The sequence below is a fragment of the Nicotiana tabacum genome, chromosome 7, assembly GCF_000715075.1.
Source record: "Nicotiana tabacum cultivar K326 chromosome 7, ASM71507v2, whole genome shotgun sequence".
Taxonomy (NCBI): domain Eukaryota; kingdom Viridiplantae; phylum Streptophyta; class Magnoliopsida; order Solanales; family Solanaceae; genus Nicotiana; species Nicotiana tabacum.
In genome coordinates, this window is record NC_134086.1 from 79,129,974 (window position 1) to 79,144,561 (window position 14,588).

The 14,588-nt window shown below is 36.2% G+C and overlaps 2 protein-coding genes across 3 annotated transcripts; one reads left to right on the forward strand and one right to left on the reverse strand.

The window, feature by feature from the left end:
- Positions 1-249: 249 nt before the first annotated feature.
- LOC107824751 (uncharacterized) lies at positions 250-10,871 on the forward strand. 2 transcript variants are annotated; one of them, XM_075257327.1, is made up of 18 exons: positions 250-660; positions 3,525-3,767; positions 4,443-4,506; positions 4,588-4,717; positions 4,844-4,988; positions 5,329-5,568; positions 5,660-5,744; positions 6,322-6,424; positions 6,836-6,961; positions 7,033-7,146; positions 8,576-8,694; positions 8,782-8,869; positions 8,978-9,070; positions 9,154-9,243; positions 9,388-9,507; positions 9,586-9,677; positions 9,907-9,964; positions 10,562-10,871. In XM_075257327.1, the coding sequence occupies exons 1-18, from the start codon at positions 468-470 to the stop codon at positions 10,643-10,645; spliced, it is 2,187 nt and encodes a 728-aa protein (XP_075113428.1). In that variant the 5' UTR covers positions 250-467; the 3' UTR covers positions 10,646-10,871. The 2 variants fall into 2 exon arrangements, with proteins under 2 accessions (XP_075113428.1, XP_075113429.1); XM_075257328.1 differs by lacking the exon at positions 9,154-9,243.
- A 1,081-nt stretch (positions 10,872-11,952) lies between these two features.
- Positions 11,953-13,384, reverse strand: LOC107824752 (early light-induced protein, chloroplastic). The gene is made up of 3 exons (XM_016651565.2): positions 13,059-13,384; positions 12,763-12,846; positions 11,953-12,446 (listed from the first exon to the last, which is right to left on the reverse strand). The coding sequence occupies exons 1-3, from the start codon at positions 13,209-13,211 to the stop codon at positions 12,096-12,098; spliced, it is 588 nt and encodes a 195-aa protein (XP_016507051.1). The 5' UTR covers positions 13,212-13,384; the 3' UTR covers positions 11,953-12,095.
- Positions 13,385-14,588: the final 1,204 nt, after the last annotated feature.

The following is a 14,588-nucleotide window of genomic DNA, read 5'->3' on the forward strand; positions in this document are numbered from 1 at the left end:
TACAAATTCAAAAGGAAAAAAAATAATTCAAGCTCGTGATTACAGTGATTCATATACTTTAGCATTTTATCACTTATCTAAGTTCAATTAACATTGACAAAAATAAATATTCCAAAACCATTTCCCTTGAGCCCCTGAAAACACAAACTCATTAAATGAAAAAATATCCCAAACAAAAACAATTCCCAGGGCACTTCTGTAAATTTAGTAGAATTTTAAGTTTTTTCTTTATCAAAAACCAAAGAGATTGCTATGAAAAGTCCTCTCATTCTCTCTCTTCGTTCCTAAGCCACTCTTCTCCTTTTCTCTCAGATCCACAGCTCCAACAAAAAATTTCATCGCAATGGCATTGAAACCTCTCTATACACTCTCTACGATCTCGTGAATTTTCACCTCGATAGGGAGTAGAACATTCTAGAAGAGTCAATATATACGCCGTTCATTTGGTCGGTACGGAGTAAGTGTGAATGGGGGGAGTACCGTCAACACCGAGTTTCAATGGTGGCGCACAGCCGCAGGACACGGCGGAGTATCTAATTGAAGCATTTATTGGAGAGAAATCGTTCCCGCTTGCTTCGGATTACTGGCAGAAGCTTCTAGAACTTCCTCTTCATCTCCATTGGTCCTCCAATCGTGTTCAAAAAGCTTGCCTTCTCTTCGGTACTTAACTTATCTGCATTTTCTAATTTTTTGTAAGCTTTAATGCTTTTTATATGTTAAATTGTTCATTTCCTAGTTTATTTATTGAATTTTGCTAACCAAAAAAAAGTTATCTAGATATATTGTAATGTTAGTTCGCATTTGAAGTGTTGTTAGAAAATGTTATTTGATTATTCTAGTTGATGTCAGAAGATTTCGGAATACCGTATGCTAGTTTGCGTTGCTAATAAGGTTGTGTGCTTTTTAATAAGGTGCATTATATGTGGGTTGGGAAAAGTGAGCGAGTGAGTCGTGGCTGTCGCAGTTGTTGAGGTACTTTATCAGGTTGCAATGGCTAAACTTAATAGAAATGGAAAGAGAAAAATAAATTCATACCACTGTTTTGCAAACTCACGTGACTCCTGTGTTAGCTGAAAGCCAGAATCTTATGGTTTTGTATTACAAAGTGCAGACTTCAGAAATCTGTCTTACAAAAATGGTAAAGATAAGTAAAATGAGTAAATATGGCTTATACATAAATGTGATCTTTGTATACAAATATATGGTGTTTGTAGTTTGCTCCTTTTAAGGATTTGGAAAGGTTTTAGTGTCTATACTCTATGCTAGTTGTGTAGGCACTTATATCTGAAGCCATTCATCAAATTTGCCACTTGGTGGAGCTCTAGCTGAATATTCTTATGCTCCTGCGTACTCTATTTAAAGTGGACACTAGCCTAGTTGTCTCTCAATCCTAAAATCTGAACTGGTGATAATTTTAGGTGTAAAATTAACGTTTATGACATTGATACCCTCAGAGGCAGGTCCAAAATTTTAATTTGATGGATTCAACCTTTGAAAACTTACCATTGAGCCTAATGCACTTCTGGGATTATGGTTTCGAAATTTAATATTTGTTGAAGTTTAGTAGTAATTTTTACAGATGCTGTGTCTAAAATGCTCGGTTCGGTTGAACCCAAAACAAACATGCTACGTCAGTCTCAGGATCTCCTCAGATGATCTTTTAGAACTTTTTAAATACAAAAGTCTATTGGTTCTGATTTGTCGATTTGCAGTGCGCTTCCCAAGAATCGAAGAAAGAATTCTCTAACTAAAATTTTCAAAAAGGATCATGTTGTCTGTTTGAAATGGAAGAATTTGTAACTTATAGTAATTTCCATGTCTAAATTTCCTTCAAAAGTGAATAATTATATATCAAATTACAAACCAACATCTGTCAAATTGATCCTTGTAAAATTAAAATGGACTAAAGTTTTAGGAGAGATAGAATATCTTATGTTTTCTAGTTTAAGTATGTCTTTAAAATAATTTTGTATAGTATAGTTTATTATTGTTCGAATTTAGCAGAATAATATGCAATTTAATCTGAATGTATAGTATAATATGGCTTCTTGGATGTCCATTTATGTATATAGATGAATGCATTCCATGAGCTACAAGTGGATCAACTTGAAATTTAAAGGGGATTAAGAACAAAGATGACCTAAGAAAGTGCTTATTGTCTGGTTTGCACAAACTTTGGTGTGAGGTGTGGAATCTCAAATCTTTATGGAATACTATGGGTAATGGCATGGACGGTAAAGGACCTGCTAGGTGGAAATTCAGAAGATAAAATAGAAGGGATAATATGGGAAGTAGCATTCCTAGTGGTCATGTAGACAATACCGAGAGAGGACATCGGAGGGCTTTTGGTGGAAAGGAAACCTCTTTTGAACATATTAGAGGAATTTTGTTCTTTTTTATTTTTAATTTTATTTTTGGAGCACTTTAAATATCCCAGGAAATACAGATGATTGCTTGCTTTTTGTAGGTACCAATCATTTCTAAGGTTCTCACTTCTCTATATAGTGTACATCTTTTCAATAAAATTATCACCTTTATTAGAAACAAAGAGAAGCATAAAAGGGTCTTGCATCAAGCCTGTGCAGTATCTCAGCTACCTTCTAAGACCATCTGTGTGCTGGTGTAGCTAGAATATAGATTGCTTAGGAATGCATTTGATTTCTGTTACATTTTAAACTGACATTATATCTGGAGTTCTTGTGTAATGAATAAAAAACAAAGGAGAAAAAATATGAGAATTGATGAAAGATAAAGAGTGTGGAAGGAGGAGAAGTCCAATAGAGAGAAGGAGACAAATGCAGAAGCTCAACTACAGTGCAAGCGCCTAGATGAAGTTACTATGGAACACATAAAATATGCCCCTAGAGTTGTTTATGGAATCAAGAACTTCATTCTCTGGATTCTTTGAGCGGATTCATGAAAATTGCTTAACTATTTCAGTTGAAAATTTTGTTTCATATTGAAGCGTAGTGCAAAAATTAGGTAATGCTACTTGGGCTCAAGTTATCTAGAGTTTTGACTTCCTGCCAATGTTGTGTTAAGTAAAATTGTATTCTCTTTTCTCTGCTTCATTGTTATGTGGAGGCTGCTTTTGGAAAAAATGAACTTAGTACTGATTTCCATGTAATTTAGAGCAAACCTGAAATACTTAGGTAAGCAGAGGGTGAAACGTGGTACCTCCATTCTACTTTTCATGTTTTTATGCCTCATGCTTGGCTTTGTATGTATTTTCTTGCTGATATATAGTTATTAGTTATATCCACATAGCTGCAGTGGTTATAAGATGTCGCTCTGAGAGCTTTTAGGACATATCAGTGGGCTGTTGGCACTATCCATATGAACTCTTTATCAGAATCTCCTATTGTATCTTTTCTGTCTATAATTTTTCTGTTTACTTTTTCTAGAACCAACTCTTAATCATGAATGGGAATAATTTATCTGACACATTTATTCCATCTTTTTTTTTCTTGGGATGATGAGGTCAGAGCTATGATCTTCTAAATACCATCTGTTTTTTGTTGCAGCTCAGAACAACTGTCATACGAGGCATCTTGCAAAAATATTAATTCACCTGTCTTGGTGTTTGCAAGAGTGTGTTTCTACGTCTGATGTATCTTCATCAGCTTATGTGAAAGCTCTCAATGCAGTGTACATCTCATCTGTTTTTCTGAAGCACCTCATTGAGAATGCCAAAACTGACAACTTTGAAGATCTATACATGTCTCTGAATGAAAGTGAGGAGGAAATTCCAAGTAACGTCTCTAAAGGTAATGCATTCACAGCATAGTTTGTTCATTTTTCCTTAGTGGGACTTATCTGATTTTCTTATTTATATTCCCATTTCATTTTTCAGTTTCGTTCTTTCTTCTATATTTATCTCTTCTTTTTGTACTTTTGTGTGTGGGGATAGGGTGACTGGAGTATGTAGCTACTTAAAAGTGACCACTAAACTGTTTCAACCACTATGGCTGAAACAAAGCGAATAGATCTATGCTATCTAATAGTGGATTCTACGCTTTATCGACGTCATTGCTCACAGTTCAAGACAGTATTCAGTCTAATGTATTAAAAACTTGAATGGTTGTCTCCAATTATACTCCAAGTACTGATGAGGTGTTTGGTTATTAGCTTTTGCAGATATATTATTAAGGTAAATCGCAAAATTCTTGTTACCTATGTATGGATGAAATTGTGCAATACCGTTGGAATGGCCGAAGGATTCTTTTAGATTCTAACTCGTAATATCTTGTATAGCTGGTTTCAGTGGGATAGCTTGCAGAAGTTGTTCTCGCAGATATTGATCTGGTTGAGTTTTCAACATTTGGGAATCTATGTTGTTTAACCTTCTCACTTATGTTTTATCAAGATTTCAGATCTCTGGGAGTCCAAGCTCATTACTTCCTACTCTTTCCACCATTTCCTCTTTCTTTTATCTTTTACAGTACAGGGTATTGAGCATCTTGTTGTGCATAGTGTGCTTAATTATCTTGGCAGAGTAGATGTAAGGTATGTTGAGCTTTGTGCAATAGGTATCTTCTCACATGGCTTGCCAGTTGTTTGCCTAATAGTGTGTTGTTTTTCTGACAGCTCGGATACATATCTTCTACACCATGAGTTGCTTAATTTCATGCTTGTCGCCTTGTCAACTCAGCTTCTTTCTGGACCATCACTAGGAGCTGATGATATTCATCCTTTCTTTGATGCAGCAATGGCTCAGGTCATCTATGGTTTCTTGCAGTAGATATCTCTGAAAAATATTGAAATTTTATCAATTTGCTTTTGTATTTGCTGCCAAATTCTTTGGCTAGTCATGAGCTACTTCTGAATGTACTTCTGTCTGCAGCCAACTTCTTTGGTTAATCTGGTTATTCGCAAGCTACTTCTTAACTACGTCGCACAGCTACGCTTCCCTTTGAAGGCTTCATCTTATTATATTTTTTCTGAAGGATATCAGCCAGGAGTTCTACAGAGAGTTGGCTCTGTTGCAGGTAGAGTAAAGTGATTTATTATCTCTCCCTCTCTCTATCTCTCTCTCACACACACACACTCACACACTCACTCTCTCTCGTCTGTAGCTTATCATTCCGTTCCTTCTATAGCATATTAGTATATTATGGAAGTGTGAGATATGATCTTTATATTTACTTGATTAGCGCTAATTTGGCTCCTAATCCATTACTCTGTTTGCAATATTTCGTGGTCAAAAGAGATTCCTAGAAATGTTGAATCCCTCCGGTCGCAATTCATTCACTTATTTTGTCTCTTGTTTAGTCAATGTGATGTCCCATCATTCTCATTGAAGCCTCTGCTTTTTCCATTGACTTGCAGCAAATCTCGTGTTACTGCCACTGAATTTCTTTGCGAGTTCAAGTAATGAAGCTTCAAAAAGCCCTTTGGCAGACAGCAGTCTTAATATTTTACTCATCCTTGTTCATTACCGCAAGTGTCTTGGCGTGGATCGTTTGAAAGATAAAATCGACTACAGCAGTCCAGATTCGCTTCCAAAGGAAGAACCCTTCTTTGAGAATCCTTACTGCAAGGCCCTTGAGAATGCTCGGGATATTGAATGTTAGAACGATTATTTTTTTGTTCCGTGTCCCTTTTGCTACTTCATGAATTTTATTAATGATTCTAAGCTTGTTTGTGTTCTCTCAAGCAGTTGATCGTGTAGATCTTGAGGGGAATGCACCTAGTGGTCTGGTTGTGAGATTACCCTTTGCTTCTCTTTTTGATACCCTTGGCATGTAAGTGTCAACCTATTTTACTTGTTGATCTAAGGTGACAACAAGATGTTGTATACAATTAATTACAATAATAGTTCTTTTTTTTATTTAAAAAATTTGGCTATGCATGAGAAGTTTCTTGGGTGACCCTTTAGTTCCCCGTTGCGGAGAAGAGGTTTTATCATTTTGACTTTCTTTTTTTGATATTCGTGGTGTTCACGCCAGATTGCGTACGCCTCGACTAATTCCACTCCACTGGGATTTGTATCTAAGACATCATGGTTTTCAATCCGCTTCATTGACTACTGGGCCGCACCCTTGGGTGCACATTGAAATCTGGGACCTCATGGTTCTCAACCCACTTCATTGACCACTGAGGCTTTGACAGAGGGGAAGAAATGACACTTCATGATGCCTCATGGTTCATTTTGACTTTTGTCAATCCTTTAGGTCTCTTTAAAGTGAAAGACCTTAAAAAATACTTCCACGTTATGGTCTGATAGCATAGAAAATGTGTATTTGGACATTTGACGATACCATTGTTTGCTGAGACATTATTCGGCTCCGGTAATGAGTGGGATTGCAACTATGTTTCCAGGTGCTTGGCTGATGAGACTTCTGTACTTCTGCTTTATTCACTCGTTCAAGGGAATTCCGATTTTCTCGAGTATGTGTTGGTGCGGACTGATCTGGATACACTGGTATGCACAGATGATTTAAATTATATGTTTATTTCTTGACTGAATAATGGTTGTTGCTTGTGGATATCATTCCCGCCAGTCCCTTTATAAGGAAATCAAGAGAAGACATAATCCATAAGGAGTGTATTAATCAACTAAAGTATAATGTAGCTACTCGTAGTTTGATCTTTGCAACTGCTTTCACAACAAGTTGCCTTATTTATGGATTTGATATCTTTAAAAAATAAAAATAATTGGGATTACTATCCTTGGTTAAAAGATGCTAAATATTTTCCACTGTTTTTCCTTATTCACTTTCCAACTGTTCTCGCGTTAGTAATTATAATTTCTTGCCTCTGAACTTGAGGTTTACTCTAGGTTTTCCCTTGGTTACAACTTAGAATCTTACTGTCTGTCTGTATAAATCAACAGTTGATGCCTTTGCTAGAAACACTGTATAATGCACCAAGGAGGACATCCAATCAGATATATATGGTGTTGATTATCCTTCTTATACTTAGCCAAGATTCCTCATTCAACGCCAGCATTCACAAACTGGTAAATAGAGAATCCCCCTGGATTTTTGACATTTAAGCCATGGACTGTCTTAATTTCACATCTTTCTGCAGGTGCTACCCTTTGTTCCATGGTACCAAGAGCGGGTTCTTCATCAGACTTCTCTTGGTTCTCTTATGGTCATAATTTTGACGAGGACAGTGAAATATAACCTATCTAAGTTGCGGGTATGATATAAAATGTCTGTTAGTTTATTGTTCCACATTCTTTGTTTCATGCTCTCTCTCTCTCTTTGCAGTTTTTTCTTTTGGGTGGGGGGGGGGGGGGTTGGTGTTGTGGGGTTAATTTTCCTTTGCCAGTTCCACCATATATGCTGTTAGTTTTTTATTATTTTCAATTCTGAAGTATCTCATTGCATGTTCTGGATGCCATCTTTTATTGGTATGTTAAACATTGGAATATTGATTTTAGAAAGTTCTGCTTCTATTTTATTTGTTATTTTTCATTTGCAAAGTCTCTTACACCTGCTCCGGGTGCCATTCTTGGCTGGGATGTCAAGACTGGGAATGCAAATTGGATTCGGAATACGCACTAATAGTTAGTTTTGGGAAATTTCAGTAGTAATGCATAAATTAAAGAAGCTAATGTATTTAAGGATTATGAAATAACTTTTTCTCTGAAGGAGATTTATGATTTAGCTTGAAAGCATGAAATGACACATCTTTGATATGCAAGAGAAATATCAATAAGTTACTTCTCCTAAATGCTCTAGATATTTCTAAATGTTTTCTTATCATAAGTAGAGGAAAGAGGCTTATTAATGAAGGTTCTTAATAAAAAAAAGCAAAAAGAAGCTTATTAATGAATGAAAAGTGTACAGCCAGTCATCCAGATTGATGATGTAAAGTAGGCAAATAGTACTGCTGAAAGCTTTACTATTATATCCGAGGTTTCAAACATTGACAAAACTCTGTATGTGGTGTTACTAAAATTTGGCTAGTGAACTTTTCGAGTCACAATTCTCATGTCTCCCTTCAGACGTGAATGTCACTGTGGTTTTTTTTAAATTTCTGAAGAAGTTGACGGTGTAATGAAAACCATTGCAGTGGTTAAAGCAGTTAAGCTTATCTTTCTGCATATCTAAAGTTAAACTGATTCTGAAAAAATGAAACTACACTAACTAGGCCCTATTGAAAAAGGTTTTGAGACTTATTTCCCCACCCCTCTTCCCCAAATAAAAAAATAAAGGAAGGATACAAAAATAGGATGATGAAGGTATGAGTTGCATCTCGCAACTTTTAAGACATCTGTTTGCCAACATCTTTGGAGCTGTACCTACTTTGTATTTCCGCACTTGCTTATGTGTTACAGTCAACTGTTACGTATATCCTCATCAGACTATACCGACATGAGGCAGTATTTCTACTGATCTACTGATACATCAATTTGAATTGTTATACTGTTCAATTCGGGTAGAGCAATACAACTAACATGGAATGAACCCTTGCTTCTGTTTGAGTATGGGTGCCATAATTAATATTCCTCCTCTTTTTGTACTTACCAATGAAGTTACTCTGGTGATTGGTAATTTGGTGATGAAGTTGATCGAACCCTGAAAGCTGACTTCAAGCATGTGTTTTCTGATGCATTTAACAGGATGTTTATCTTCATACAAATTGTCTTGCAACTTTAGCAAATATGGCACCTCATGTCCATCGCCTAAGTGGTTATGCATCACAACGATTGGTCAGCCTATTTGACATGCTTGCACGCAAGTAAGTTTCTTGTGCCTTGTGTCTGCTGGTGAGTTCAGAGTTTTTTAGGTTGGTCAATTGTTGTTTTGAACTTGATCTATAAATTAGGTACAACAAATTGGCAGAGATAAAAAATGATAAGATGCATGTGCCCAATGGTGAATCAAAGGAAGGAGATAGTCTCCAAGAAGATATGGTACTTCGCACTTGGCTTTTAGCATCATCGAGTCTTTTTTTTTAAAATTGCTGTCTGCTAGCATAATTGGTATTTGGTAGCATTGAAGTTCTTCAAATATATTTGCAGGCAGCTGAGCTGCATATTTATACCGACTTCCTAAGAATTGTTCTTGAGATATTAAATGCAATTCTGACCTATGCCTTGCCACGGAACCCTGAGGTATCAGTACTTTCAATCTTCTATCAGTTCATGAGGATTCTTTGCTTGTTGCAGCTTTTTTAAACACATTCCAAAACTGGCAGGTTGTTTATGCAATTATGCATAGGCAGGAAGTCTTTCAGCCGTTCAAAAGTCATCCACGATTCAATGAACTGCTTGACAACATATTTATGGTGTGCTTATTCATTTGTGCATTTGCAGTTCATAGGTTTTTGAAAAAGGGTTTTCTGGAAGTGGGACTTGCATTCTATTCATTGTAAACAGTTCGGTAGTGTAGTCTGGAAGGCATTATGACTTTGTGATTATGTTATTTTAAGGTCTTGGACTTCTTCAACAGTCGCATGGATGCCCAAAAGATGGACGGAGAATGGTCTGTAGAGAAAGTATTGCAAGTCATTGTTGTTAATTGCCGATCTTGGAGAGGTGATGGAATAAAGGTATTAGTTTTGCCGACTTATGATGAGTTGCTTGTATCTGATAATCATATTCTGACATAGATTTTGTTTACACCGTAGATGTTTACCCAATTGCGTTTCACATACGAACAAGAGAGTCATCCTGAGGAGTTCTTCATTCCGTACGTGTGGCAGCTGGTTTTGTCTCGAAGGTTGGTTTTTATAACAAAACATATGCTCTTTGTCAGAATATGCTTTAACGCCATGTTCTTTCCCATGTTTTATATTTTTGTTCTCTCAAGGTTACTTTTTGAAACATGTAATAAGCTGGTTAAATCTAATACCATTCAAGTGGAAACATCCTCTTTACCTATTTCATTTGTGGTGGTGAATGTAGATATTTCCAATCTGTAATTGATTTGTTTTCTTTGTTTTTGGCAGTGGTCTTAGCTTTTCTCCTAGCAGCATAAATCTTTTCCCAGTTGACGCTCCTCTCGATGTGAGTATGATTGCTTTTTATTCTTGATTCAACCCATAGGGTCCTGGTAGGTTGGGGGATTTTAATGGATGTCAGGATATTTTCTTGACCAAGTAAGAAGGTTTTCTTTGTTGAGCCTGGATCTATGTGCACTGGCTTTCTCTGTTTAATGCTTTTTCTTGTCTAGTTCCAACAACCCCCCCCCCCACCCCTCTCCCAGACACACCCGGTCCAAAGCAAACTCTTGTATGCTTGCCTGCTCTTAGAGACTGTCAATCATCATGATTAAAATGTATGTCCACAGAAGATGACACAAGCTTGTTTTAGTGGAATCTCACATATACGGTATCAGTAAAATTTTATGTTTCTTCAGGATCCTTTTATGACATCTGAAGACAGTCTGTTCTTTAGAAATTGTGTTTGAGTTTTGTTTGAAGAGCGTATGCATGTCTAACTATGATTGAGCTATTAAATTTTGTGCTTAGCAAGTCTGATCTCTTTTCAATCTCATTATGTGTTCTGGAAGGGTTGAAGTGTTTGAAAATGTTTTTACTAGTAATAATTTATGATTACTGTAGTTTGAGGAATCATTCTCTGAATTGATCTATCTGGAAACAGGTCCAGGATAATGTAGAGGAGGCTGAAAAGCCTCAGAAGGATGAGATCAATGGAAATGGGCCAGAGATAGAGGCACCAGTTTGACGGACTATGATCCCAGAAGACTACGTTGTGTATATATATACATGTACCCGTAGATATGTATTCTTGTCATTCTTTTCTGTTCATAGCTTAAGAGTAGAGAACTTTTACGTACAGCTGAGTGAATTGATATATCACCAGTATAATAAATAAAGGTATTGGTCAAGCTTAGGCTTACGATATAGTTCTACAAGGAAAAGCAGCTCCCATTTTATCAATTTTGATGATGCAACTATCGTATCTCTTTACCCTTTTGGTCCGTGACCAATTTTGGAGTGGCCGTTGAAGTAACGCGGTTTTTTCTATCAATTTCGAACAACTTGCGCTTGCAAAGTGTATGATGTAGGCAGTATAGTTTTTCCTTCCTTCAACAATGTGTAAGATGTTGTAGACTTGTAATGGTGACAAAAAGCAGTGTGAATAATGTACGTAATATGATGAAGGTATATAAAATGAAGCATGCGATTGTCTTTTTATAACATTTCTGGATAATCTGACCATATACGGATATTGAGTCCAGTATATTTTACGCGAGGGTTTCAAGATTCTTCCAATAATGAAGGCTTATGTAGTCGGCAGCTCGTAAAGTCTCAAGTTTATATCTTCGATTCTTTCTTTAAAATGTTTCTCTTAAAAAACTCGAGTGTGTTTGTGCGTTGTATGCAAAAGATCGGAGGGGGCATAAGACTTTTGTTCGTATAAGGAATTTTTCTCCATCTACGAAATATGCAATAACTTTTAATTGATGTTTGTACGACAGATATTATCTCATCATTATGCTTATAGTTTACTTCTCCTGTATTCTGGACTATGTTCTTTTTGTCGCTTAAAACGTTTTATTTTAGCTTAGTATTTTGGATATTAGTACTAAAATGTCAAAATCCTAGTTTGATTTGATATTTTGTTAGACCATCGTATTCATGTCAATTGGGTAACAAAGAGATGACTTAGTGATATCTCCGTTACATGATTCACCTGTTTTTTCCTTGTTACCAGTAACATTACGTTCTTGTCTAAGAGTGAAGAATAGGCAAAAAAATTACTGCCGAAGCAGCATAAACACGTTTCTGCTGATACAAAAAAGTAAACACTTTATTTTAAATTGTTTAATTGATTTCCAAGATGAGACAAAGGAAATTACAAGATAGGAGAATCACACCAACAAGAAGATGAAAATTTTGCTAGCTTACCACCTGGGGATTAGGTAGAACTCATCATATGTATCAACATTTCTTGACTCATAAAAGAAATAATTTAAGAAAAAATAAGACAAGCGGAAAAGTTCAACAAATATGTGAAGAAACCAGATTGACAGACATATTTCTATATCATAGTTTTTAATTGAAATTAGAAGGTGTGGTTACATGGCAATATAATATTGTTTACATCAGATATAAAACAACGCACTAGTATAATTATAGTATTAACTTAAGCTAAAGAATTAATTAACATTTCAGACTTGGAAGATGCCACCTCCTTTAACATATTCAGTAAAAGCTAAAGCAACTAATCCCAGCATGGCAAATCGTCCATTCCAAATTTCGGCATCAGCACTCATAATCCCACCAGATTTAGACTCAGCACTAATTCCTTGGAACAATGGGATAAGTGAGGCCAAGGTTAGCAAAGCACTTGTCCCCAAAAACCATGAAAATCCACCATTTGATAACTGTGCAGATAAATCTCCACCGTTTGCTAGCTCAACACCAAGGGCTGCCACAAATCCGATCATTGCTAGCCTACCGTTGATTCTCTCGGGTCCTGCTCCACTGAATGAAAATACGTCCGAGAAATTGGTGCTTGCCTGTTGCAGAATAATGAGTAGAGGATAAGAATTATAATGTTTAATTTATTTAATTTGCTTTCCGGTCAGAGGGTTGTAAATAATCTCTCTTCCTTCGTATTTTTGATTGGAAAATTATTTTATATAATGAAACTTTACTTACGAATAACTTTTTAATTGAAATTTTAATCTGAAATGGAGCTAAAATATAGTAGCTGAACTTGACATAAGAAAATTCTTTTTTGAGACGAAACGTGCAAGTTGCAACGACTTATTAAGTGAAAAATAGATGTTAACACTGCTTAAATATGTGAACTTTTGAAAAAAGATCCCTAACCTTTGCAGGAGGAGGAGGTGTTGGCTTCGATGTAGCAGCAGTATTGGTCAAGGGGCTTGAAGATTGCTCTTTTTTCTCACCATCCTGCATGTTTAATATGATCTCCTTATTCAAGAATTCTTCTCATAATAATAAACTTTCTAGTTTCAAAACTACTCCATTTAATTTGCACTATCATATTTATTTAAAAGTCAAGCATACACATAAATACTTTTTATGATTTTAAAAAAAAGGTTCCTGCACAATGAAAACAATATAAAATAGTAAGTTATAAGTTTTATGCACTAGCTAGGTACCTCAGACATGCACTTAACGCGAAGACGTGAACTCTTCTGAAAACGTGGCAAGTAACAGCCAGGAACAAATTGATTCAGACCATTTCTCTTTGAAAAACTTGTCGGTGGACTACTTCCCACTATCATGGATTGCATGGCAAATGAAGTTGTCATTTTTTCCTCTCTAGCTAAAACTCACAAATATATATTAGAGAAAAATCCTTTACTCTTCTCTTATCAGAAACTAAGAAATAGCAAAACACTGAGGATTAGGAAGTAACTAAGACAATGAACAAGGATTAATGTTCTTTGGTACTGATTCTTGACCTAACTCACTTGATCACATAATTGCACTGAAGTATTAGTAGGCATTTATAGTGCATGGTGCAAGGGTAAGACAAAAGCGGTGTGGATATTTGTAGAGCCACGTAATTCAGTTTTGGGCCTCTAAAGATGTCTAAGTCACGTGGACTCATTGAGCTTTTACAAAGTAACACGGTGATGTGGCCTCCCCATTTACCGCATGTCTAGAACCTGCTAGAATGAAAAGGGTACCCAAGAAAACTTAACAAAACAGTGTGTGGTGTATTCGGTTTCAACTTTAGGTGTGGCAACCGACCAATCATTTTAACCATAGTTTACTATAAGATTAGAGTAAGTATATTAAGTGATAAATTTGTATACAAAAATATATGGCGGTATACGGTTAAAACCGGGCCTACCCAAATGTGCTATCTGATCGAGACAAGGGAACCGTATCGAGGCGTAGCCTCGTAATGAATCAGATCCGAGGTCGAAGACGAGGCATCGATTCCAAAGATCGAAGCGCCTGCCAAGATCGAGGCCAACAACGACCAAGGCCATGTATGACAGACTTCGAATGAAGCACAATAATGGAAAATTGAAATATCCGTAACCGGTCGAAGATCACGGCGGAAATCTCGGACAGATCAAATCAAGGGCGGTTATTTGTGTCGATCATGGGATTTACTTCCGTAATTAGAATGTACCATATGTAGGATTCCTCTACTATATAAAGGGGAGTCCCCATCATTTGTAGACACCTTACATTCAGGAATATCAAAGCAACCTAATATTTCTCAGCTTACTTTCTTGTTCATCAGCTTATTGTGTCTTTAACTCTTCTTGCATAACTAGCTCGAGGATGTCCGAGCTCGAAAGCTATATCCAAACGCTAGTTTGCTTTATATTATTATCAATTTGCATCACTTATCTTTACGTTTATTAATTATTATTAGGTGAAATCACATATTCTTAAAACCACATTATAAGTTTAGTTGTTATCCAATTTTTAGGGTAAACAGTTTGGCGCCCACCGTGGTGCTAAGGATAATAGTGATTGCTTAATATTAACCTTCATAACACACATTGCTTTTACACTTGTTCTTATAAGTGTTTTTGATTTCAAGAATCAACATGTCAAACTCTCAAGCAGTACTCACTCACATAGATATAGGCCTTGGTCTTCATGGCAAGAACGAGCACGTGGTCGCCCCGAGAAATGGAGTACCTCCAATCAATCCTGATGTA